This window comes from Lepidochelys olivacea, assembly GCF_965140295.1.
Source record: "Lepidochelys olivacea isolate rLepOli2 genome assembly, chromosome: 5".
Lineage (NCBI taxonomy): Eukaryota > Metazoa > Chordata > Testudines > Cheloniidae > Lepidochelys > Lepidochelys olivacea.
The window spans coordinates 109,481,858-109,507,492 of record NC_140415.1 but is presented as its reverse complement, the minus strand read 5'-3'; the positions used below and the strand labels follow the sequence as shown (position 1 = coordinate 109,507,492).

The 25,635-nt window shown below is 38.0% G+C and overlaps 1 protein-coding gene across 7 annotated transcripts in view; it reads left to right on the top strand.

The window, feature by feature from the left end:
• The window catches only part of NFIB (nuclear factor I B), a 220,841-nt gene that overhangs the window by 151,129 nt on the left and 44,077 nt on the right, over window positions 1–25,635 (top strand). For 6 of the 7 annotated variants that reach the window (XM_084627865.1, XM_084627864.1, XM_084627870.1 and 3 more), the window contains exons 7-8: window positions 17,084–17,215; window positions 20,116–20,300. In XM_084627865.1, coding sequence (XP_084483991.1) covers window positions 17,084–17,215; window positions 20,116–20,300 — 317 coding nt within the window. Of the gene's footprint in view, window positions 1–5,892; window positions 6,503–17,083; window positions 17,216–20,115; window positions 20,301–25,635 lie in introns of those variants that run through there. The other variant, XM_084627869.1, reaches the window with a different exon arrangement.

Here is a 25,635-nt window from a genome sequence, read left to right as displayed (position 1 = left end):
AGACCCTTGTATCTGGGCACAGTCCCATTATCTTTTATGGAATTCTGTTTGAGCTCAGGGTCCATGCTAACGAATTCTGATGTAGCATTAGTGTCTTTGTATTCTGATATGTGTTGCAATATTTTGTCAGGGTACTAGATCCCAATGATAGTATTTTGTTAGAGAGGGAAATAACTGACCATGGAGCGAATTTAATATATTTGTTAACTGTTGTCACCTTGGTCTTCACATTAATGCCAAGATAGAAATCCCTCCCATGTGTCATGTGTTATGATATTCCCAGTATATGGATTGTAAATGTTTTATTCATCATGTTGTTCAAAGGATTCTATGCTTGATGCTTGTCAGCCCTGTGCAGTTCTTCAGACACATCCATGCACTATGGAGCACAGCTTGTAAAGTCAGAATAAAGAGCCAGACATGTAATTCCTTCTTTAGCTCCCACTCCTGATATTTAGCTCCCTCTACCTCAGTCCTTTGCCCATCAGTCCACTCCAACCTCTCCATTTCTGACTGGCTGTTTGGTGTGCTTTTATTTGTTTATCTATTTTATTTATTTATTTATTTATTTATTTGTGTGTGTGTGGGGGGGGGGGGCATTGCATTTAGAATTTTTCCAATCTCTGTATGTGTGTGTATGTCTATGTCTGGGTGGAGGTATTGTGGTGGTGAGTGTTAAGTAATTAATTTAGTTGCATTTCCCCTTTGCATTGTTTTGTTGTCTCTCTTTATTTTAATTGTCCCTCCCTGCCCTCATTTAATTTTTTTTTTAAACTCTGTATTTTTATTGTCTGCCGTTGGGATGGGAGGAATTCTTGATTGTTCTCATCTTTGAGTGTCATATTTCTGCTTTTTTGTTAATGAGGGATTGATTTCTCTTTTTCAGATTGGTTTCTAGAGAGCAATGGTTTGGGTTTTTTTCCGTGTTCTGTTTTGGTTTTGTTGCTATTCTCTCCCCTGCCCCTCCAGTCATTAGTGTAGGGTGTTTTCTTATTTTCAGCATTTACTGCTGAATTTTTAAAAAATGAACACATATGCAATGTATGTATTTAGCCTGTGACTTTGCGTACCCAGACTGATGACAGGAAGGGCAATAGACTTGTTTTGCAGTCTCAAAAAGGATGCACAGCCCAGCCCTATGTTAGTAGCTTTATTTTGTTATTGCTGTTTTACCATGACTGCCTTTTGTTACCCCTGTTTATGAGGGACATTATTGTATCCTGCACATCTTTTTTTTCATTCGATACATAAATTGACCACATGAGTAGGGAAAATGGTCTATATTCCTCTTCAAAGTAGCCCTGTATATTCCCACTTGAAGAATGCAGTCCTTTGCGACAAAGTGAGCCTCAAGAACTTTCTAGAAACTCAGTGCCTATTGGACTGCATAAGCCCCGACTCTGCAGCACCAGAGTTTGGATTTGAGCTGTATAGTCTCCAACCCCCTCAGTTCCTTTCTTTCGACAGGTAACTGCAGATGTAGGGACCTTTGCTCTGTGCATAGAATTTTGGTTTGATTTTTTGACCAGACTTCCCTGTGTTTTTAGTAGCATTAGTAGTTTTACTGTTGTTAAGACTGTTTTGGGTAGTTTCCCAAAGAACATTTACTTCATTTCTATACTTTCGTGTAGTTAGATTCCTGGATTGTTTCAAGTTTCAGTTCCATGGTACTGTACCTAATCCAACCCCAAGGACCCTCAAAAAGAAAGATTAGGCTTGAACGGTATATCTTATGCCACATGCCTTTTCAAATCTGCATTCACATTTCCTCATGGAGAACCATTCACTAGATCGTTTTTTGGCATGTTATCCCTTTACACCACAGGTCCAAAAGGACTGGCACACTTTGGGATTTCCTTAGACAGAGACCTTATGAGACAGAGGCCTTCTGATCTGTCTTGAGGACAGGCCCCCATTCCTGGGGAGGGACAGAGTAGGCCATTGTTACTTCTTTTTTGCCATGACTGCCTTTTGTTACCATTGTTTCTGAGAGACATAATTGTATCCTGCACGTCTTTTTTTCATTCTATACCTAAATTGACCACGTGACTAGGGAAAATGGTCTAGTGTTCCTCTTCAAAATAGCCCTGCATATTCCCATTTGAAGAATGCAGTCCTCTGCGGCAAAGTGAGCCTCTGTTTTGAAGTCCTCTAACGTAGGGAAGCGGAAGCCTCTTGTGCCTGGCCTGTGTTTGGCTCCAGATCAGAGGAATGTACCATGTCTGGTTCTAAGGCTATCCTAGAACTGAGAAAACTGTCTCTCATCTAAGGGTATGTCTACACAACAAAGAAAAACCCACAGCTGGCCTGTGCCATCCAACTCTGGCTTGGGCTGCGGCGCTATTTCATTGTTTGGTAGGCTTCCACGCTCGGGCTGGAGCTTGGGCTCTAGGACCCTGCAGGGTGAAACGGTCCCACTGCAGCCTGATTCTGGCAGTCTACACAGCAGCGAAACAGCCCTACAGCCCAAGCCCCGCGAGCCCGAGTCGGCTGGCACCGGCCAGCTGCTGTTTTTTTCTTTGCTGTGTAGACATAACGTAAGTTGGTGAGTGCTACCGCCTCTGATGGTACCTGCTCCCACCAGGAACTGGCGTTTGTGGCCAGGAGAGATTGCTCCATTCTCCACCCCATCTTGCCACCCCGAGATCCTCATTCCAAGCCTCTCACCTATCAGTACCAAGCCTGGAGGTCCACTCAGGGCCTGGCATTTGTGGTGACTCTACTCACCTTTATGCTCAAAGGCAGAGGAAAGAGGAGACAGAGCTCAGTGAGGGTTCTGTGTGAAAGAACTCAGTGCCATTATAAAGGAAGAAGGAACACTTTCCTGGCTTCCATGGAGTTCTGTTCTCATAATATTCTGGGGTTTAGTGGAAAAAAACAAGGAAGTTGGAGAATCACATGGTGCTTTTTAAACGGCTTTGACCATCCAGTGTCATTAGGGGATGCTCAGACAGTCCCAACAGGCACTGCTTTTCTAGAAGGTTCCCAAAGCTCATCAGCACCAGAAATGTGAATCATCCTACATTTATGAAGTGTCCACATCCTACAAGTGCGAATATGTAGAGGTACTACATATGCTGGTAAGTAGCCTTTCTTTCATTTTAATGTAATTTTCACTTTTTCTGTAAGATCAATAGTAGAAACAATCAGAGATAAAATTTAGATCACAGCATTATTGATTTCACTTTAAAGGGGGTTTCATCTGCTCTATTTCAAACTTCATGGACTCAGTTCTGTAACTTGTGTCCCGAAATGGACCCAATTTTCTGTGTACTTAGTTATGAGACATTTTCAGTGTTTGAAGCTTCCTGTGGGAAGTAGTTAAGCCTGCAGTGATCTTGTTTAAGCCCTCCTCCAAGACAATCGTGGATTCCAGAAACTGAGCTGATAGATCTCTTTAACATAAAATATTTCTATCTTGCTGTGTTATTGTTTGCAGAGCAGCCACAAGGGGACAACACTAAGGGTATGGAGGTGGCAATGGTGACAAAACCCTAGTGCTGAACCAAGTTTGGAGTTCCTAGCTTAAGTATTTTATTCAAAGTGTTAAGGGGAGTGAGGTGCCCAACGCTCCTTGAAGTGCGTACAATATAAATACATAGTGTGTTAACACTTAGTGCGTTGTCAGTCATGTTTGGTGTGCAGACGTTTGGATGACTTTTTCTTATTCCCCATGCACGGTACATACTATGAGGCAGTTGGACATGGACAAAAGCCACAGTGCAAATGACTCCATTATAATCCTCACTGTTTGCACAAGTTCAGTAATGTGTAAGCATGCATCATGAAAATGGGGAGGAATACGAGGATTTACAGTTTGGCTAGGATGTGTACTGACTGTGAAACTGTGAGGGGAAAAAGAGTAAAATTTCACCAAACTACAATGAAATACTCATCATCCCACACTGCACTCGTTATTAGTAAAACACAAAGCTTCTGCTTTTACAGTTACAGAGCTTCCTGTATAAGCAAACTACTATTATCAACTCCTTTCCTTACACTATTTCTGAAGAGACTTTGATATGATATTAAAGATGTTTGTATCTTCTGGGAGAGTGAAATGTAGGGAAATATAAGGAAGAACAGAAATAAGTAAGCTAAACCAAAACAAACAAACAAAAATCAAATCAAAGAGGCTCTGGGTTGATCAAAACAATGGCCAGTCATTCCGTATTTAATTTTTTACGTTGAATGCATTATTGTACATGCCCTTGTTCTAAACATAGTCTTTCCTTGCCATCAGACAATTGCTCCAAAATGTAAATAGAGACTGTGGATTTGTTGTGCAAAAATGTAGTCATTTTCTTTGACCAAAGTTAGATTTCAAAATTAGTTTCCTTTTTATATTTGATGAAGCCAGATTATAAACATTTTTGAAAGAGAGCGAGCCTGTCATTATTTCTCATTGTGCAATCATTGTGCTGTCTTGGTGGTTTACTTCAGTTGTCTTAGGAATGTTTGGGAATGCTAGAGAAATATGTGGTACCACAGGAGTATGAGGAACAGATTCTGAAAAATTTCCTTTAAAAAAGGAAATGATTTCTTAATTATTTTAATGGACCGGACCGGAAGCTTTGTCTTCTTTTGAAAAATACATACAGTTAACTATTGAAGGAAGATCATATAATTAGTGTTACATTTGCTTTGACATACAAAATATGAGGTACAGTACTCTTCATGTGATCTTACCAAAATGAATACAACACTTCTAAAAGCTACAGTAGATTTCCCAAATAATTGGGATGCAGTTCTGACTGCAAAGATCTTTTCTAAAATGTGGTCATTAGTCATAAGAAGCATAAGAAGTCATAAGTTGTGATCCATTAAGAAGCAGCATACTGGAATGGATCAGACCCTGTATTGAAATTAAGGAGCTCAGGATCTATTTCTGTTGTGTGACCTTGGGAAAGTCACGTAAGTGTTCTGTGCCTCAGTTTCCCCATCTATAAGATTATAATAATTATACTCACTTTCCTGTATGAAGTCTTAGAGATATATGGATTAAGATTCCTTTACAAGACCTAACTATTTTTTGTATTACCTTTTGAAATATAACCTTTAAGGAATGTGAAATACCAAGTCCATATTAGATATGAACTTTTGCAAATTACTACTCGTCAGTTGATTGTCTCTCATTGACTTTAGTGGACTTTGAATCAAGCCTAAGTGCGCATCTACCAATTGGAAATGTATATTTGGTTTAAAATAATATGCCTTTACACTATAAAGTCTAACAATTACTCATTTTCTATCTGGCTAACCTTGATGAACTCTGAATATCTGTTTGTGTTAAGACAAAACTTTGATTTTCTATGATGCAGAAATAACATTTCAGTGAAATTGATGCATAAATGCAATAGCAGATTTTTGTGAAATTCTTAGCAAATAAAATTTTATGTGGAAAACTCCCCTTACATTTGGAAAAGAGAATTCTTAAAACATGACAAACAGGCTGTCACCCGTCGTTATACAGGGAAAGTGGCATGGCTTAAGAAGACCCCAGTTCATTTTTTTTTAAGATAAACAAAGAACTGGTGGAGAAACCCTTGATTCATTGTCTGGTAAGTAACTGAGTATTTTTTTTAAATGAAATCAGACCAGAATAACTTAAGAAGAGTACATTATATATACATGTATGACTTTAGTAAGCTAGATTTTGAAAGCAAAGTATATTAATATAATAGCAAAAAAATCAAGTAAAGTCATACTTTAAATGTATTTTTATCATAGTATTACAACATTGTTTAAAGTAAATATATATAACCTACATTTATAAATGATACATATCATAACTAAGAAATACAATTAGAGATTTATGTGGAATTCTGCAGAAGTCAGATGTTCAAAAATACTGAAAGTCAATGTACAATGAAATAAATTTTAATTTTACAGTTTCTTCATCATGTTCACTCTCTCACACTTCACCCACATCTGCCAACAGTCAAGAATCAAGATGCCAACATACCATTAAAACAGAAACAGCTGGACTCTCTTCACCGGTTGACCGCCCAGCAGCTATTGGATGCTCCTCTTCTCAGGCCCAAGCCCCCTTTGTTGGATATCCCTCTTCTGGACACTTGTCCCCTCTTGCTTTTTTCCCATCCACTGGACACTCCTTCCCTATTGGGCCCCTTCCTGATGGCACTTTCCTTCTTGGGCCCTCTTCTCATGGACTATCTAAAATTGACATTTTAATTTCTGAAGTGAGGGAATTGAAAGAGGAAGTAATTAATGCTGTCCAGGAATTGAGAACTATAACAGATCACCTAGGTTACCTGGTGGCCTATATTGGACAGAGTTCAAGAATACTTCCAACTCCTGGTGCACCTACAGAAGGCTAAAGCATATGCTTTAGAAATACATAGTCTCCATCTGACAGATGCATTCATCTTATAAGGTTAATCTTGATGAATATCTGTTAAATGTTTCTGTGTCTTCAGTTCAATCTAAATTCCTAAAATCTTTGTATGTCAAAGAATGTTTTTATGCTGATTTATATCCTGCTAGTGAATTTTGTTTAGATCCAATTTTGTATTTCCTTTTTAATAGCTCAAAGTTCTCTTTAATAAATGTATGTATTTCTTATGCATATATCTTGATTTTCTGTGTTACTTTTAAGTGTATTTTGTGCAACAAAGTCAGACACTGACACTGAAAGAAAACTATTCATTTTCTTAACCTCAAATGGTTAAGAAACTGTTAACTACAGTCTTAAGGTAAGAAGTCCTTTTCATCATGAATAAGCTTTGAAATGTATTTTAAATCAAAGTTCTTAATTGCAGTTGACCTTTCTGAGTCTGTTGGCAGCCATCATGCTGAAAACTGGCATCATGGTGATAATAGCAGTAGCATAGAAGTTTTGTGTGAGAGACTATAAACCAGTTTCTGACCTACTTCCCTATTGGCTTAAGAAGCAAAAATAGATAATGTTTAATATTCAAGCAGTATGTCTAATTTTTCAACATCAACATTCCTCGTATGACACTTAATCCAGCATTAAAGTAAGTTTGGATCTGATTTGCTTTGGACTTCCTTAGTGTAAGTTTTATAAGGAATGTCTCTTGTAAACGTAATTGCAGATGCTAGCAGTAGGTTCAGCAATAGTTTAATTAGGGTGAAAAGTGCTTCTTACCTTTTGAGTTTTGATAGCTGCGCTCAGCGGAACAGGTAAAACAATTCTCAAAGACTTGTTACTTTGAAAAGACAATTACAAATTAAAATATAATGAATAGTATACGAACACAGTGTCATATTAACATCAATGAGAGTTCCACATATTCATCAAGCATAGTATATGATCCATTGTCAGGTGAGAACATGCTATAGTTTATCTTTATGTTAACTTTAAACTCACCAGTGAGCAGAAGAAAGAAATAGGGTACACTCACAGGTGTCAAATCCTCAACAGATGCAAATGGGTTTCACCAGCTAAGGGTGAAAGTCTAGTCCCACTGAAGTCAATGGTACAACTCCCTGATCCTATGAGATGTGGAATGCCTTCATCTTCTGTAGGAACTGGCAATCAGTGCACCCTCCCACTCCCCTGAAGAGAGTCATATTTTCCTGAATAGCATGTTTTTCTTACTTCATTAACAGTACACCTGTGGGAGGGGGAACTATAGGCTCAGTCCAAATGTATTTTATGCCTAGACTTGGCTACTTTTTTTTTTTTTAACATTTAGTAACCGAATCTGGGTTATAATTGTTTGCACTTAGCATACTCCACAGAACAGATGACTTTCATTCTTTGTGTAAGTGGGGAAATGGCCCTGCGACTGTGGGGAATGTTCCTGGTTTATACACTATCCCGGTGGAATTGGCTAGCAAAAGGATCTGAGTCCTCATTCCAGCTCTCTTCACCCAGAGGCCTTTTTGACCTCAAGGGCTCCCCTTCCACTCTCCAGTGTGGCAGAGTCCTCGTAACCCCAACAAGGCTGGGTCCAGGATCCCTGCGAGACTCAGCCCATGGTCTTGTTGTGGTCACTTTGGCAGGGGCGAGGCTGTCCCCACTCTGGGGTGCTCTCTCCGCACTGAACACTTCCTGACCCACTGGTCATTACATATGGTTCAAAGCAAATACAATTGATTAAACAACTAATGAAAAATAAGGAAAAAATGGGAAAAGTTAAAGGAACAAGTAACCTTACTGTGTGGGCATGGGGACGCTACAACCAGCCGTATCTGGAATGCAAGGAAAGTTCACAGTCTGTTCCGCACACATCCCAGGCCTCCTTCCCAGGCCCTGGCTGCGCTGCGGTGATACCAGGCTTCAGACACTTGCTCTGGCGGTAGTCACACGCCTCCAGGAGGCAGGAACCCTTCTTCCCAGCGTCGGCCCTCACATTGGGGTTGCAATCCACCGCCAGGTCCGGCCTGCAAGGCCACTTGTCTGGGGGCGTCTCCCTGTGCTGGGCCCTTGCTGTCCAGGGTCCCCCCTCGCTCTTCCCAGCTGCTCACCACACTTGGCCCCACACTGCTCCAGCCCCCGGTTCCAGGCTGCCTCTGGCGGCTGCTGCTCTCTGCAGCTCAGCTCTGCTCTCTGGGTTACTCCTCCGGTTCTGGCTGCTGCTGCCCTGCTCAGCTCAGGCTGTTGCTCTCTCCTTAGCTCAATCTGCTCTGGCTCAGGCAGTTCCACCGGAGGATGGGACCCCAAGCTTCTGAGTCCCTCATTGGCCTGTTTGCCCTGTCAATTGAGCTGCCCTGGAGAGTTGGTCCCTCCCCATTAACCCTTCCAGTTTCTTTTGGTACTGGGAGAGGGCCAACCAAAATCCCCCACTAACTTTCAGTAAGGGGCCAACAATCTCCTTACATTTGTCGCCGTTTTCTCCCATCATCATGCTACCATCATGCTGTCAAATTGTAATTGTATTCAACCTAAGTCTAATGATTTTATTTCACTGGTGTTTCAAACTACTTCTCAGATTTTCCCATAAATCCTCTAATGTACCACATCCGTTAAATAATCCTAAACTGCTACAAATATGGATTATAATAATATTAAGAGTAAAAACCTTGAGACGTCTTGACATGAATATTTCTAAATGAATAGCTTTTCCCCAAATTGTCTTATCTCAAAACTCATCTGTAATCTGGTTAAATTAGAAATCTTCCAGTGTCTTTTTGACTCTTACAGTTAAGGTTACAATATTGATTTTATTTTATTGGCCAAGTTTCTTGGATTCTTAGCACTAATAAGATGCTGTGGCCAAGAGCTTTTCCCTGGAGTCATGATGAATGTTAGTGATTTACCTATACCATTATTTAATAAATGACTAAAATATACTTAAAGTCCTGTACAATTTGTTTGGGTCTTTTAATTAGATTTTCCCACAGCCTCCCAGGATGCTTTTTATCATTGCCTGTCCATTGGAATAAAATCACTTAAAGGATGATGGATGGATGATGGAATAGACAAGTGTGTTTCTGAAGAGTAAAGAAAAAAGAAAAAAATTGCCATGTATATCTAGTGTCCCCTTTCTATAATTTGCATTCTCATAATGTGAGGGTTTTTTTATGTTTTAATAAGGTGTTATAGGGTAGTTTGAGTTTCAGAGAGGTTTCAGCATATTGGTAAAACTGTTTTATCGACAGATGTTTTTGTAACAGCAACATGATAAATATTTGTGGGCTTGGGTTTAGTATCCACTTTTTTAAAGTGAGATTAAAATTACTGCTCTAAGGAATGATATAATCGTAAAATATACTGTATTTAGAACAATGACTTTGTTCCCCACCTGACACAGCCTTGTTCATGAGTCAAAATCATAAATTAAATTATAATGTGACAGTAAGTAATTCCATCCCATTAACATTAAGTTTGCTATTGCTTTCTGATGATAAAACAGAGTGCTAGTCTTCAGGAAGGGAGATTTGTAGGAAATAGATACAGAATTATCACACACTGTTCTTGCAGCATAGCTTGCCATGCTTTCAAAGTAATCTTCATGGGGAATAAATGTAAATGTAAACAAAAAGATCCTTTTTTCAGTATGGCAGTTAATTACTTACAAGCCACATGACACCATCAAACAACTGCTATGGGATTAAGTCCGTATGTCCTGTCATAGTCTTAAGGATTTTTAAAAATATATATGTACAGATATGATTTTATTCATATTATTCCTCGACACTTAAAATGAGAGCAATGTTTTCCTTGTCTTCCTCTTCCTGTACAATAAACAACATTGGTCTTAATTCAACCAAATTAAAAAAAATAGATTTAAATAATAATTAAATAATTAAAAAGGTGCTTATCCAAATCTCTGTGTGCACTAACACATAGTTGTTAATAAAATAAATTATACATTTCAAATGTTAATGTGCATATTTAAGCAAAATGTCAGGAACTATACTGCATTGCTTTACAAGTAAAAATTAGATTAAACTGTGCTGAAATCAGAGGATATTTAGGTCATTTTTTTCTTTGTGATTGACCACCCATAACAGTAAAAATCCATCTATACTTGTTCATACCATGGCATTTTGTGCTAGTTTGATGTATTGGGGCAATATGAGGGATTATAGATACAGCTTTAAACATACTGTGTATATGAGCACTGGAGTAAGCCCTGTGTACAGCAGCACTGAAATTCTCTGTAAAATATCACATTCCTGCAGTCCTTCCTTCATGCTTGCCTCACTCAAATAAAATAATTTATTTTTACTTTCCCCCTGCTTTTTGATTAATGGAGACATTGTCAAGGCTGATAGGCCTCAAAATATACTGCCCGTCAGAGTAGGATTTTTGTAAAATGTTGATATACTGTACCTCCTTACAAGAGCAGATCTTCCAGGCAAGGCAGGCATAACAGGGATATATGGTGCAGAAGCTAAAAACCTGGTTTATTTGACAATCGCTTATACATACAAATATTGTAAGAACAAAATATGGAGACTGGAAAGCACAACAGATTGATAATGAGATTCAGAACTATAGGACTTTGCACATGAGTGGGAAATGGAGGAATAATTTGTGTCTCCTATCTAAAAGATTCCCATTGGCTGCAATGGGCTTTAGATCAAACCCAATGTTTTTACTTTATCCTCTACTTTTTGGTATTTGAATACATTTCACCCTACAGATACTATTTTTTTTAAATGAAATTGTTTAGAAAACATTTCTACAGGGTGAAATGTATTCAGTTACCAAAGAGAGGGAGATGATGTAAGAACATTGGGCTTGACCCAGAAGCCCATTTCAGCCAAGGCCCTTGCTTCTAATTTAATGAGAAGCATTTGGACTGAGAAAGTGGGTTAATTCTCTGATGGAAGAGTAATAAGTGTGTGCATATTAAGTTATTCTCGTCTACATTTAGTTATAAATGTGCACACAGTTTCTATCTATGCTAAGATTGACAGAGAAGCAAAATTAGATCTGGCACCAATTTTTAAAATTTCGGCAGAGTAGCTCTGTTCAAACTTCCAGCCAGGCTGCTTCTCAAACACAAGCAGTCCACAACCGTTGTACAAAATTTGTCTATCTTAACTTGATCTGTAGACCTCCAAAATCCCCTTGAAAGATCCTATGTTTGGCTGACACTGAAAGTTGCTACACCTATCCCAGCAATGCATCAAGTTATTTGGAGTTGTTTGACTTAAAAAAAAAGTAGCAAGAAAGAAGCCACTTTAATCTTTTATGTTTGAAGTGAACTTTTGTGCTGGTGAGATGAATTTCTGAGCTCCTTCAACTCCAATTGATGTCAGTAGGAACTCAGCATTTCTGAAAATCAGGCTTGTAGTCATTACACCCAACCTATAAAGAAGCTGGGAGCCTGATTCTGCGCTCTTACGCTGGTGTAAATCAGAAGTAATTCCACTGAACGCAATTGGGGTGATTCTTCATTGACTTACACATTTTGTAGCCATTTTCAGCTGTGCACAGTGGATATAAAACACAACCATTCTGATCTGGTAAGATTTTATACCCGTTTTGCAGAGGTGTACTTGACTCAAGGTGCAAGCAGTGGAGACTCAGGTCCAATGGAGTGTAGAAGGGATGTATTCTGAGATCACAATCTGACACTAGGAGTATCTCCTGCAAATGTCCCTTCCCTGTAATCAACAGGGGAGGAATCTTGAATGGGCTACAGGGATTGTAAAATGGTGCCTGGAAGATAGGGTCGCGCGCGCGCGCGTGTGTGTGTATGTGTGTGGTGGTGGTGGTGATGTGGATGGGGAAATGTGAAAGTGCTTATGTGGCAAGATTACGGGGTGGGGCTGCCCCACACTCCTTTCAGGTTTGCTGTCTTTCCATGTCTGGGAGTTGGAGACTGAGCTAGGTAATTGGCTCCTGTGCACCCCTGTCCTCTGAATTTAAACTCTCTTGAGATTTTCAAAAGTCCCTGGCTCCTGCTGGCTGCATGAAGGTGCATCTTTGCTATTTTTTAAAATAATGCGATTGATTTAATATCTTTCACTGTAAAGTACACAAACAACAATGTGAAGATGTTCTTATCTGGATTTCTCAAGGCAATGCTAAAACTGAGTTCTAAACATTTCTAACAGGTTGCTGTCCACAGGAGTGTACCTTGCAAAGAAAGATTAGCTAAATTAAGCTATGATATAAAGTTATGAATAAGAAGTGATAGAGAATAAATTGGATTAAATAGATTTAATGTTATTTATTCTCTATTTCTACTTAATAATCTCTTCACACTTCTGCACCACCGGCATTATAGAAAAGTTAACAACTTGCTGTGCGTTATCTGAAAAATGAGCAAGTGTCCAAAGCAGGCAGATGGATGTTTGAACTTGCCCCGGATCACCAGTTGACTCCAGCAAAGTTCTATTAACAGGTGGCTCGCCGATTGGTGTGCCATGTGACATTTATCCAGGGAGCTACTTGGATGACAGGCTGCTTCAGATTGAGAAGAGAGGGTCTTTGCTTTGATGAGGAAATTGCTGAAACTCATGTCTCATTAGTGTTTCCTAAGGTTCTTTGGAAGTGAACAACAGTTTAATTAAAGGCTGACGTAAACACGTTTCTGCACACTTTCCCTGCAGCATTTTATCACATTAGAATTGATCAAAATTGTTGCCTTGGGCTGACTTGAACAGATATACATCTGGAGCACCATTTGTGCAAGCTGCCGAAGAGCAGGCTGCATACGCTGGGCTTCACAGCAACACTCTTCTCCCTTCTTTTGTAGATGGAATTACCTTGTTGGGAGATGAGTTAATCTAACTCTTTGTATTTGCATAAGCCTTTATCTCTTTCATGTGATGCTTTAAAATTTATAACATGCTTCAGCCTGGGCATGCATCTACTGTATCTCCGCCATAACATGAGGATATTATACAAGAATAATTTGAACAGAATGTGAATTCTTAAAAGTATAATCATGTTACATGTTTTTAAGAAAATTCTAAGCAGGACACGGCCATGGGTTATTCTGATTCATGTCAATAGAACATTATGAGAAACAGAATAGCTTGGTCTAAATTTCTGATTTTGGTACTTTTTCCTCTTCCTATGTGCTAAGTATTTTTCAAAGAATCAATAGAGTACAAATAAGTCTAACTGAAAAAATATTATATTTTCATTCTCAAAACTATAGCAATTTTATTTCAAGCATATGTCAAAGAACATTTGGAAGAAAATAAATAGGCCTGTTTTATATTCTCTTTCCATCACTTGGTCACCTAACTGTATATCTAAAGCTACAGGAACAAAAGTGTAACTCTTGGTTAACATATATGTTTTAAAAGCAAAACAATATCTGTTATTTTTATTTTGTAAGTGTTGGAGTTATCGCTAAAAATTACATGAATTCTTAAGATTGCCTTAGCTAATTATGCTGCATTTAAAGGCCGCGAACATTTGAAAAAACTAAAGATAATAAAAAACTGCCCTTCCTAAGCTATAATGATGTATTTTTTTCGAAAACTGGTAAACCTCTGAAGAAAATGAAACTCATGTGCTCTTACCAGGGTTAGAAGCCTGTCCTTTTGGTCAAGGAGGAGACCACAGTAGTCTCTCTCTATAACCTATACAAACAGTTTTTGTTCTGGCTCTCCTGTAAGCTGCATCTGTTATTCCATGGTGAATAGACCATGAAAGCTCCATTATGATGTCAGTGCATACAAGAGGAGAACAAGGGGGGAATGTCCATCTGAATTACTTCACAATGCTACGTACATTGTTTTAACAAAGAAGCTGCTACATGTATTTCAGCTATTCGGTCTTCACAGTTGTGAATGCTGTTTGTGTCATCTTTCTAAAAGCACTCCACTGTAGTATCATGTGTGGTAGGCATTTCTGCTTTAAAGTACAGAGGTTGGGTGATGAGAGTTCATATGGCAGCAAAAGATGTACAGTATTGATTGCCAGTAGCCTTTACCTTCATTCAGAGACAATAATCTCTTGTAGTAATAGTCTTATGGTTGTATTCAGTTTTGCTTTGTAATTTATGCTACTCTGTATGTATTGAACTACAGTTGTTTTAAAGGCAAAACATGCGGGTTGTAATAGTCACCAATTTCCTTTTCTGTACATTTTCTTTCAAATTAGGGATGCCACTGGGGGGTTAATGGAAACTCTGATTACATTGCACTTCATATAACATTCTTCTTTCAAACAATTTAAATATTTTGGTTTAAAAATAATAATAATAAAAAAGCTTTGGCTTGTTTAATGAAGTAACAGCCACAAACTAAATTAAATATCAGTTGTAGTACAGAAATTAGATCTGCAGACATTTGCAAAATCTCTCAGCAGAAGTTAGTTCATTCCTTCAAAAGTTGGTTTGTTGAATGCAGTTTTACATAAGTGAAAGATCTCCCCACCTCCTACTCTGTGGGTGTTTGATCATCTCCCTCCCTATAGAAGTTTAGCTGCAATATTCAAAATAAAAATCAAATTCAATCCTTTGTATATTTTTATGATATTATACATATGGTATAATAAACTAATTGTGTTACCAAAAGAGTCTTATCAAGTATTCAGTTATTGATATGTCTTATGACAGCCAGTGATGGATGCAATGTGTTAGTAAAGGCTGCAGCTATAGGCCATTAGTGCACTTGTCTGTTTTTTCAGACAATAATGTTGGACTGTTTTTGCACTGGTAGTCTAGTGGAAGAGTCCCAGCCCAAAGCCAGATGTTTGGTTAATTTTGTCCAATGGCTTTTGTAAAGATGTAACTGCTTTCCCTCTTCCGCAGTAGTGCAAAGGTCCTTGTGCTTAGATGAAACAAGGGTCTTAAGAAATGAAGAAGCTAGTGCAGTCATTTGATCAAAAAATTAAATAATCCTAAAATCATGAACTAACATGCAGATTTTATTATAGGATTATAAAATCCCTATTCCAGACTCATTCACCACACTTAAAGCAATTTTAAAAAAAAGTTTATGTAGTTTATCAGATAAATTATATAATCCAAACCTTAACCATTTGTTACTCTTGTCCTTGCTATTTGCTATTAAAAGTAGAAAAATAAAATGTTTGTTATTTCCCTTCAAATAGCACTTTGTTTATTTACATTTCTAAAATGACCAGAGGCACCTATGTCATCACTCAGGTGCCTTTGACAATAATATAAAATTATAAGAGATCAGTGTAAACAAAACTTACAGCAACTGTCATAATGTATAATAATACTGAATACCCTTCAACACAGAAATAAAACAATGTCAACGCTTTCCCTGTATACTCCCCTGGACAAAATTTGCTTCTTCAGCAGCTTGCATAAAAAAGATGAGCCTTGCACTGTGCCCTGGAGGTCCTCAGAGTCAGGCTGTTTTGGACCCAAACATATTACTAAAATAGGAGCCCTCAGAGAAAACACCCTGCTATCAGCTTCCCTCTTTTATATCAAGGTGGGTCCAGCTCCGTGGTCTTCACAGATCTCAGCTGTGGTAGAAGTCAGGAAGAGGGAATCAGACTCTCAGGTAGAAAGGTCCTAAGCATATGTAAGGTTTTCTAGATCAACACCTTAAACTCAACCCAGATCATAAAGAACTGTCTGAATAAGCTCAAAGCGAGGCACTCTATTTTACAGGGCTGTCCTGCCTTCAACATCCAAGTAAGTTGTAGCACCAAATACATTTAAATAAATAATAATAAATAAATTTAAGTTGTAGCACCAAATACAACACAATACAGTAGTCTAGTCTGAAGGTGACAAAGGCATGAATGAAAATAGCAAGGTCTGCATAGCAAAGAAAAGGCAGATGCGTTATGGTCCCAATCCAGTATTTATGAATGAGCTTAACTTTAAGCAAATGAGTAGTGCCATTGAGTTCAAGCTGAATCCATACACCGTGGTGATGTATATGCTACAAATATGTGCAATGAATAAATGGGGAAAAGATTTAATTTCAGATTGAAGTACAATAATTAATGTTAATTAAGGTTTCAGACAAAATACAATGTGTTTACTGTTGTTGTAATTTATAATAGCATTTCTTCATTTTTCACGACCATTGTGCTCTCTATGTTAAGAGAGATTTTTGTTGGGATGTAAGCTGGCAGGGAGAGGTGGTAAGGGCCTACTTGGAAAACAGAGAATCTGAATACTGGCGCTTATGTATCCTGCATTTTTAGGAATATCACTGTGCTTTTGGAAGGGATGGATTTCTGTGTTAAAAATAGTAAATACTTTAAAATGGAATTTTTGTTGTGATTACTCTACATGTGATTGCAGATTTCCGGTAAAAATTACAGTAAAATTCCCGTCAGCTAAGTGGATATGGTGTTCTGTAGAATTGAAAAAAGAAAAGGAGTACGTGTGGCACCTTACAGACTAACCAGTTTATTTGAGCATAAGCTTTTGTGAGCTACAGCTCACTTCATCGGATGCATACTGGGGAACTGGTGAGGTCAGGGATTTCTTTACTTTCTTGCTTGTCTGGTATGAAGAGAATGCAATTTCTGTTCTGCAAGCCAAAGACCAGTGAACTGTTGTTGATGCCTATTCTGGAAACCAATAATTTAAAATCAGTCACAGTGGAGTAGGATAACTGAACAGGGACTTATAAAAGTAGCATAAACATAAATAGTGTATGATTTAGAAAATGCCGTGTCGTGCAATGGAATAAGAAGCCTCTGGGTTAACATTCCTGTTTTCTTATATTTCCATTGCAGATATGTCTTCTCCTACAATGAAGAAGCCTGAGAAGCCTTTGTTTAGCCCTACATCTCCTCAGGATTCTTCACCGAGACTGAGCACTTTTCCCCAGCATCACCATCCAGGAATCCCAGGAGTTGCACACAGTGGTGAGGGCATATGAAGGAGGAAGAAAACCCTCCATATTTATCTGGTTTCTGTTCCTTTCCCACCCTCTGATAATGATGCATTTATTGAAGTCATTGTTATGGATCTATTCCCATGTATATTACAAATGAAAAGGGATTTGAGTATGTTGCTGAGTTTGGGGTATCCTTGGAGGAATTCTCATTAAAGACAGCTCAGGGTTCAGTGCTGTGCAGTGGTGAAGTTAAAACTAACCTGTGAATGAAAGTACATATAATCTCACAGGACAAAATAAGCCCTCCCCCCATTTTTTGCTAACTAGCATATTACATTTACATGCCTTAATAGGATTTTATTCAATGACGTACATAATGGAAGCCTCAAAATTAGAAAACAATGTTGAACACCCACATTAAAAAATGAATTAGATACTGATGCCTCTTTTGGGGTAGATAGATGGGTAGACAGAGCGAGCGAGCCACTATCTGTAAAACTTTTTTTCACCATATACTTCTGTAGATCCACAGTGGAACTCCCTTTGACATTAATGGGAGTTGCATGCATGGGTTAAGGGGAAACTATGGCCCTTGAGCTGTAATGGCTTGTCAAGTATATAGTGTGGACATTTCTAGTATAGTTTTTGTAGGACCCTCTATTCTTAACTCCGTAGTTTAAATTTTGGCACTGTAGTGTTCTTCCATCGGTGGGTCGTCTGACATTATGTATTATATAATATTCCTTAAACACAATAAGAAAAGGAGTACTTGTGGCACCTTAGAGACTAACCAATTTATTTGAGCATGAGCTTTCGTGAGCTACAGCTCACTTCATCGGATGCATACCGTGGAAACTGCAGCAGATATTATATACACACAGAGATCATGAAACAATACCTCCTCCCACCCCACTGTCCTGCTGGTAATAGCTTATCTAAAGTGATCATCAAGTTGGGCCATTTCCAGCACAAATCCAGGTTTTCTCACCCTCCACCCCCCTACACACAAACTCACTCCAGCTTATCTAAAGTGATCATCAAGTTGGGCCATTTCCAGCACAAATCCAGGTTTTCTCACCCTCCACCCCCCTACACACAAACTTGAGTTTGTGTGTAGGGGGGGTGGAGGGTGAGAAAACCTGGATTTGTGCTGGAAATGGCCCAACTTGATGATCACTTTAGATAAGCTATTACCAGCAGGAGAGTGGGGTGGGAGGAGGTATTTTTTTCATGCTTTGTGTGTATATAATAAGATCTTCTAAACTTTCCACAGTATGCATCCGATGAAGTGAGCTGTAGCTCATGAAAGCTCATGCTCAAATAAATTGGTTAGTCTCTAAGGTGCCACAAGTACTCCTTTTCTTTTTGCGAATACAGACTAACACGGCTGTTACTCTGAAACCTTAAACACAATAGGGTAAAGTAAGGAGTATTAAATCAGACTTGAATATTTTTGCTTTTATAGATTTAAAATGCAGTTCTTCTCTCAAAAGTTACTCTTTCATGGGTTTTTCCCCCCCATCTCCATGACCCCAAGTTCATATTTATTCAGTTTATAAGTGAAGACACATTATTTTTTTCTAACATCCAGCCCATCAAACCCACTCTGGGATCTGAAGTCAATTTCAGCTCTTTCCGATTTGTGGAAGGATTCTACAATCAGAAATTAGTTAATAATACTGCATATGATGCATGAGCCAGAAGAGACTACTTTTTGATGTGCTTTAGGATTTGTAAGCATCTCACAACAACATCCTGCTGCCTTTTTATTATATGGTTCGCTTTGATTAATCCCCAGCTCAAAAAGTTTAAAATAAAATATATTTTAAAAAATGAAAAAGTAAAAGATTGGAGAGGAGAATTGTAAAAATACTGGTGCTGCTGCAGCTTAGAATCCGAATTCATTGTACAGAGAGAGAGAGAGAGAGAGAGAGAGACCTTTAGTCCCAAGGTGGTAAGCACTTTATAAAATATCTTGGACAGATGCATCGTCCTTCCTAACTAAAATAGAGGCACACCTCTTTTTTCCCATTTCTATCATAGTTAGTCTTTTTCTTTTAATAAAGCACAAAATAAGTGACCTCTAGATGTGTAATAAAGCGTGGAATGTGATTTTTATATATTGTAATAATGTAACAATCTCCACTTCTGGCTTGACGCCTCGGCAGTAACGGGACATTCTGTACATTCCTTTCATTGTGAAAACATTGCTGGTAGTTTAGACATTACTTGTAGTCTATAGATAGAGAAGTGTGTGTTTGTGGGGGCTGGGAAGAAAGATAATGCAAAGAAAATATGTATAGGATAGATCCTTTTTTGTTTGCCAGAGATATTTTCATTGGGTGGAATGGTTTCCCAGGCCCTGAAGTTGAACATTCATTAGCATTTTCACAATGGTCAGCTAATTATTCATGGCATTATTGCCTAGTAATTATTGCTCCCGTCCCCACATGAGACAGGTACAGTACAATGCAGTGAGGAATCACTGTCTGTCTCTGAGAACTCAGTGACTTTGTTCTTCTTTGTTAGATTGCTGTGGAAAAAATGTGGGTTTTACTTATTTATTTACGTATTTGTTTGATTCATCTGGGCTCTTGAGACGAAGACTTTATTACTGAAATATGTTTCCTGCTGGGAAATCATTGTTGCCTTTAAAGAAAAGTTAAATCTAGTGATGATGTAATCCAGAAAAAAACTAAACAAAATGTGGCATTTATGGATTTGGAATAACAGCACTTATCCATTCCCTAGGGCACTGCAGGGAAGGGGGAGGGAATGAGAGGTTGTATTTAAGAATATTGTGGATAAGAAATACATCATGCCAATTCACAACTAACTTTATGTTCTCTCTGTGATACACAGGTAAAAAGTTATGCAAGAAACAGGAAAAGATACTAAATAATTTTCATTTTATTTTATCTTCTCCAGTCATCTCAACCAGAACTCCACCCCCCCCTTCGCCATTGCCATTTCCAGCACAAGCTATTCTCCCTCCTGCCCCATCGAGCTACTTCTCTCATCCAACGATCAGATATCCTCCCCATCTGAATCCTCAGGATACTCTGAAGAACTATGTACCTTCTTATGACCCGTCCAGTCCACAGACGAGCCAGGTACTGTAAAAATAAACAATCCGAAAGAATTCCTATGAAGAATGTGTATCCTCTTGAGTGCTTAGCGCTTAACATATCTCACTAGTCCAGTTACCATAGCACGCTGGGACATTGAACATAAGCGATTCAGCAAGTTTTTCAGTTAAACATGGTTGGATGATGAGGGTTGTTTGTTGGAGAAGATTAGTTATACCCACTCACTGTTACTTTGTGGAACATTTGTGCTGAATGATCCAGTAGCACAAACAGAATAAAGCCTAATCCCACAATCCTCTTGCACACAGAACTCTTCTGTGGGAGTTCTGTGTGCAGCAGGGCTGCAGGATAGGTAGATAGCTCAAAGGAGTGTGACACTAGGAGAAAAATCACAGTAATTCACACCTCTGATTTAGGTGGTAAAACACAGATGAATTGCTTGCTTCAGGGAGGAACGAGGAATGTGTTAATGTAAACACCAGGCACACAAACAGAACATACAAGTATATTTATAGACAAACTATTAAGATAAACTCTGTCAGGGATATACTTCCAAGGTTTCATAGATATTTAACAATTCATTGCACAGATGTGAAAACACTTCCGTAATGAGTGTCACATAGAACCAGCGTTTTTAGTTTTTTCCCTTTGTAAGGAGCATGCAAAAGCAGTTGTGCTTTTTGGCAGCTATATTGAATCAAACATGTTTCTCTCATGCAAAGTTAATGTGGTTTTCATTAGAGGAATAATTTGTAAAGGACTTTGTTTTTCACAATAGAATCAGCACATAGTATTAACATGTGATCTCTGCTATAAGACAAACTGCAATTGAGCCCTGATCCGTCAATACTTGGAATATTTCCAATGTCAGTGAAATGTAATCGGTCTGGTTTCTGATTTTGCTGCCTTGTCTAAAATGCTCCTATGAAGACCCGTGTTCTAGGTCACATTATAATATGTTTTGAGAGACATTCAGGAGCATAGTTTGTCACAAAATTGCTGAAATGACAGTGTATTCACTCAAAGCATCCCCCCATCAAAATTCTTAAAAGACTGACTTTATCAACTGAGATGAACATGAAGAAATTGTTCTGATAAACATGTTTAGCACAACTGATGGAAGAAAGGTCTTTCAGCATGCATTTCAGACACTGCAGTGGTAGAACTTCGGACTGAATCAAAGTTTGTATATTGAATAACAGATACGGCTCCCTTGGGCTGTTCAAAAAGTCATTCTGGTTATTGGGCCCCATTGGCTAACAGTTGGACCCAACTGCAGATTTTTTTCACATTTAAAAAATATGTTGATGTATAAATTTGCAACTTACTTTGGAAGGAAAAGTGAAAACAGTGTGATTTGTTTTTATTGCTTATAATATTAATGCTAATTAAATCAAACAGTGGAATTGGAGTATGTCAGCTTCAGACTACAAAGTGTTGTCAGTGCATGGATTAAAAGTCTCTCAGTTCCATATAGCATTTTGCTGAAACTCAACTGGGAACAGTGCACACAGGACTTGATTTTAATTTGTGTAAAATTTCCATGAATAACAAAGTCTAATTAAGACATCCATTAAAAGTCCTAAACGTTAATTCAGTGTGGAAAATCTTAGAGTTCTATTAGATTTTTTTTCAAACTGATGTCTTAATTAGACACTATTAAGGGAAAAATTATGCAAATTAAAATCAAGCCCTTAGTGTTATGTATTTCTTTAATTATTCAGTGCTTGTTTTACTTACATTTCAATTTCTTACATATGTTAAAAGGGCAGATTAGGTGATAATCCCTCTAGGTTGTTCCATGTTTTGCTTCAGATTATCAAGGTAAAAATGCAGCTTCTAACTGAAGTATCTCACTCTCTTCCTACCACTTTATGAATGTGCTCTCTTGTGGTTTTAATGTTGTGAAGAGTATTTATTGAGCAGAAGGAGTTATATCAACTCTTTTGCGAGAAGAATCAACTCCCTTTCTAATATCTACAGATATAAAGTTAATCTGTTAATTTGAAGGAGAAGTTTTACTTTGCTGATGTTTTCAGACTAGCAGCAAACTGAAAACATTTCCCATTCTTGTCTTGTTGCATGCTAGAGAATAACAGGTCAAATTGCCTTTAATTTACTTCTTTTGTCACCTTTCAAAACCTTTAGATTAGGGGAATGTTTTTCATTTCATCTGCTGTTTGATTTAGTTTCTATGGGGAATGGGTTAAACAACACTGAATATCGTATTCCAATCTTCTACTCCAATGGTTCTTTGAAATTTCTTATTATTAATTATTATTAGGTGTATCACACTTACATTTATTCTTCAAAACTTCCATCGCAGATGTATGGTACACTAGAGAATTTGCATGCCCAACCCACCTTTCACTTGTTCACAACTTCAGGATCTCTCCCCTGTAAAACTGTAAAATAGCAAGAATATTTTTTTCTTATGAAAAGAAGCAGCCATCTGGGAAGTTTCAGTGACAAAAGAGAATTTTTCTGATACAATGGCATGCTTTGAGCCAAACCAGTTTTTCTTTTCTAAATAAAACATGAATTTTTATTCAAACAAATTTAATTATTATAAAATGCAAAACTACATCTGTAGAAATACCACATCACATTTAATTATACTTTCCCACCTCAAAACATGTTCATTTGGATTTCAAAAGAAGAACTATGATGATAGTCTTATTTTCAGCTTTAGAAATAGAAAGAATGGATACCCTGACAGCATTTACCTATAATGAACTGTTCCTCCCCAACATCTTTCAGTAATACACTAATTTAGATTGTTACGACAAGCAACTGAGATGCCTTGTACTCCCCACAGCAATTTTGAGATTAATTACATTACTGCTGCACCCATTATAGTGAGACAGTCATGCTATTCAATGGAATATTTTAAGTACAATTAGTTTAAAGATATAGAGCTCCCATAAGTTTCCACAGGGGAAAGCAGTGGACAATTTTCTTGACATAATGTTAAATGCTCCAAATTATGTGTGATGAACAGTCAGGAAGTTCAAACAGTCCCTGTAGCTGCAGTGAAAAATGATGCAACAACTGAGGTACCTAAACAAAAGAGAGAGTCCTGGCTCTCTCAATATTCAACTCATATGTGCTTTTTATCATCTCCTCTGACTGGAGAGTAGATAAATAAATATGTTGAACATAGAATGAAATCTCCACTAAGCACCCCTGCCTCCAACAGGGGACTTTAAAACATCCCCAAGATTTCCAGTTCTTCTTGACCTTTAGTTAAATATGTGTTTTTACTAAGCAACTGATTATTTTTTAGCCTTTTTTATATTTGTTTAGGGCACATATGGTACATTCATGATTATTCTGAAGCGGTGCTAGTCCCTCCATATTTAAGGCCGACACTGACATCATAAGATTGATTTTTCCACCACCATATCTTTACAAAAAACAAACCAAGCCACCTGTATCTATTCTGTCTGTAGTATGCCTATGTTTGTTCAGGGTGTGGACATTTCAATACCCAATTCCCATTAAGCTCAATGAAAAGTGGGCATTCCTATCCTCTAGATGGCTTTGAAAATCTCAACTCGTATGTGTGTGTCCACTCACACATTTTTTTTAAAATGCATTAATAATTCTGAGTGTCATATGGTTAAATCAATATGAAGCATTAAAAATGTACTTTGGTATCCAGTTGGGACAGTGCTGGACAGTTCACAAACCAGAACAAAATGCTCTGCGCAACCCAATAAACCAGGCTAGCTACCCCATAGGCAAGAGGGAATGATTCCTAAATTAACACCAAAAATAGTAAAGAATAGGGGTTAACAGATGCAAAAAAGAAAAGTGACAACAAAGAAAACAATCAAAGAGAATCCTTCCAAAGAACATCCTGGCTTCTGTGAGGTACATCCGGGCTTGGACTGGAGTGTGGGATCTAGGACCCGACAAGGGGGAGGGTCCCAGAGCCTGGATTCCAGCCCAAGCCCAGACGTTTACACTGCAACTTTATAGCACCCCAGTCCAAGCCCCATGAGCCGGAATCAGATGACAGGGCCAGCCATTTGTGTTTATTGCAGTGTAGACATACCCTTGCAGACCTCTTTTGTTAGAAAGTTTCACGGCTGAGAATCCTAGAATGAGAAAAGCCTGCTTTCATTCTCTTCCATGCTGAACTAAGGGATCGAGAGATCAAAGCTAAATAGGAGTACGTCTAGAAAATGACTCTGATAGTTAGGGTCCGGATTATGAAGGACACTACTGACAAGTAGTAAAACTTCAAACTATTTTTTGGTAAACTGGTAATCACTGCAGATCTCGGAGAGTGAGTGTAACTGAACTCCTGTCTTCAGGAGTTAGGATCTGAACCTGTTCCCATTGAAATCAATGACTTACACTTGGACTAAACTGGAGTCCATGTCAGCTGCTGTTGTCTTATTGGCTAGAAATTCCTGGCAGCAATAAAGGGTGATACTTGTGCTGATTTGCAAATGAGTTTATATAATTTATGGCTCTGGCTTTGTGTGAAGACAGTGACTTCTGAGCTACTAGAGGAGAGCAGCTTCTGGAAGCTGGTAAGTCTGCCTGTTTTCCTGTATTAATTGCTTGGAATATTCTTTCTTTGTTTAATAAAAGATAGACATATTGTTAAGGAACTCCAGGCGGGTGCTTTGTGATTTTTCAATATATAACTGCCAGCAAGTTAGCAGCAAGGATGTTATCTTGTTTGGCTCAGATCTTGTTAGTCTCCAGTTGGGCTAGTTAAAGGATTTCCTGTTTGTTCCAAGGAGAACTGTAATAGAATATAGATCAATAAAAGAAAAGTGTGTTCATGTGGGTTTCTTTAGTGCAGCTATGGTCTTTCATTTAGTGATAGCTACGAATTTTGAATCGTCTTGGCCATTTATTTGAATCAGACTTTCCTTGCACAAGACATTGCTGAAGAGGAAAAAGATAGTGTAATATTTTAAATTGTAATTGAGAGGTAAATGTAAAATATTGGCATATCTAAGGTCACCCCTGAAGTCTGGTGACAAGCAGTTTAAATATTTCATTTGCAATTTTAAGTTAGTATTTTTTATATCATTTACTTATGTTTAGTTTATAAAAGCACGAAATTGTAAGTTTCTTGGATGCACATATGCCATTTAACCCAACAGATGTATTTTAAACTAAAGCAAAATATATCTTCAAAGAGACTTCCTTTCCCATACATGCAAACACACATCTGACAGCCTTTAAGGCAAAAAACTAAATAGAGATTGAACTCGCCCCATATCCTAAATGTCAGTGAACTCGGGTTTTGTGTATTTTGGGTTGAGGTGGCCTCATCTAGAATACCTGCAACTAGCCATGTGACATTTAAATCTGGGCATTGTTAGCTCAAGTG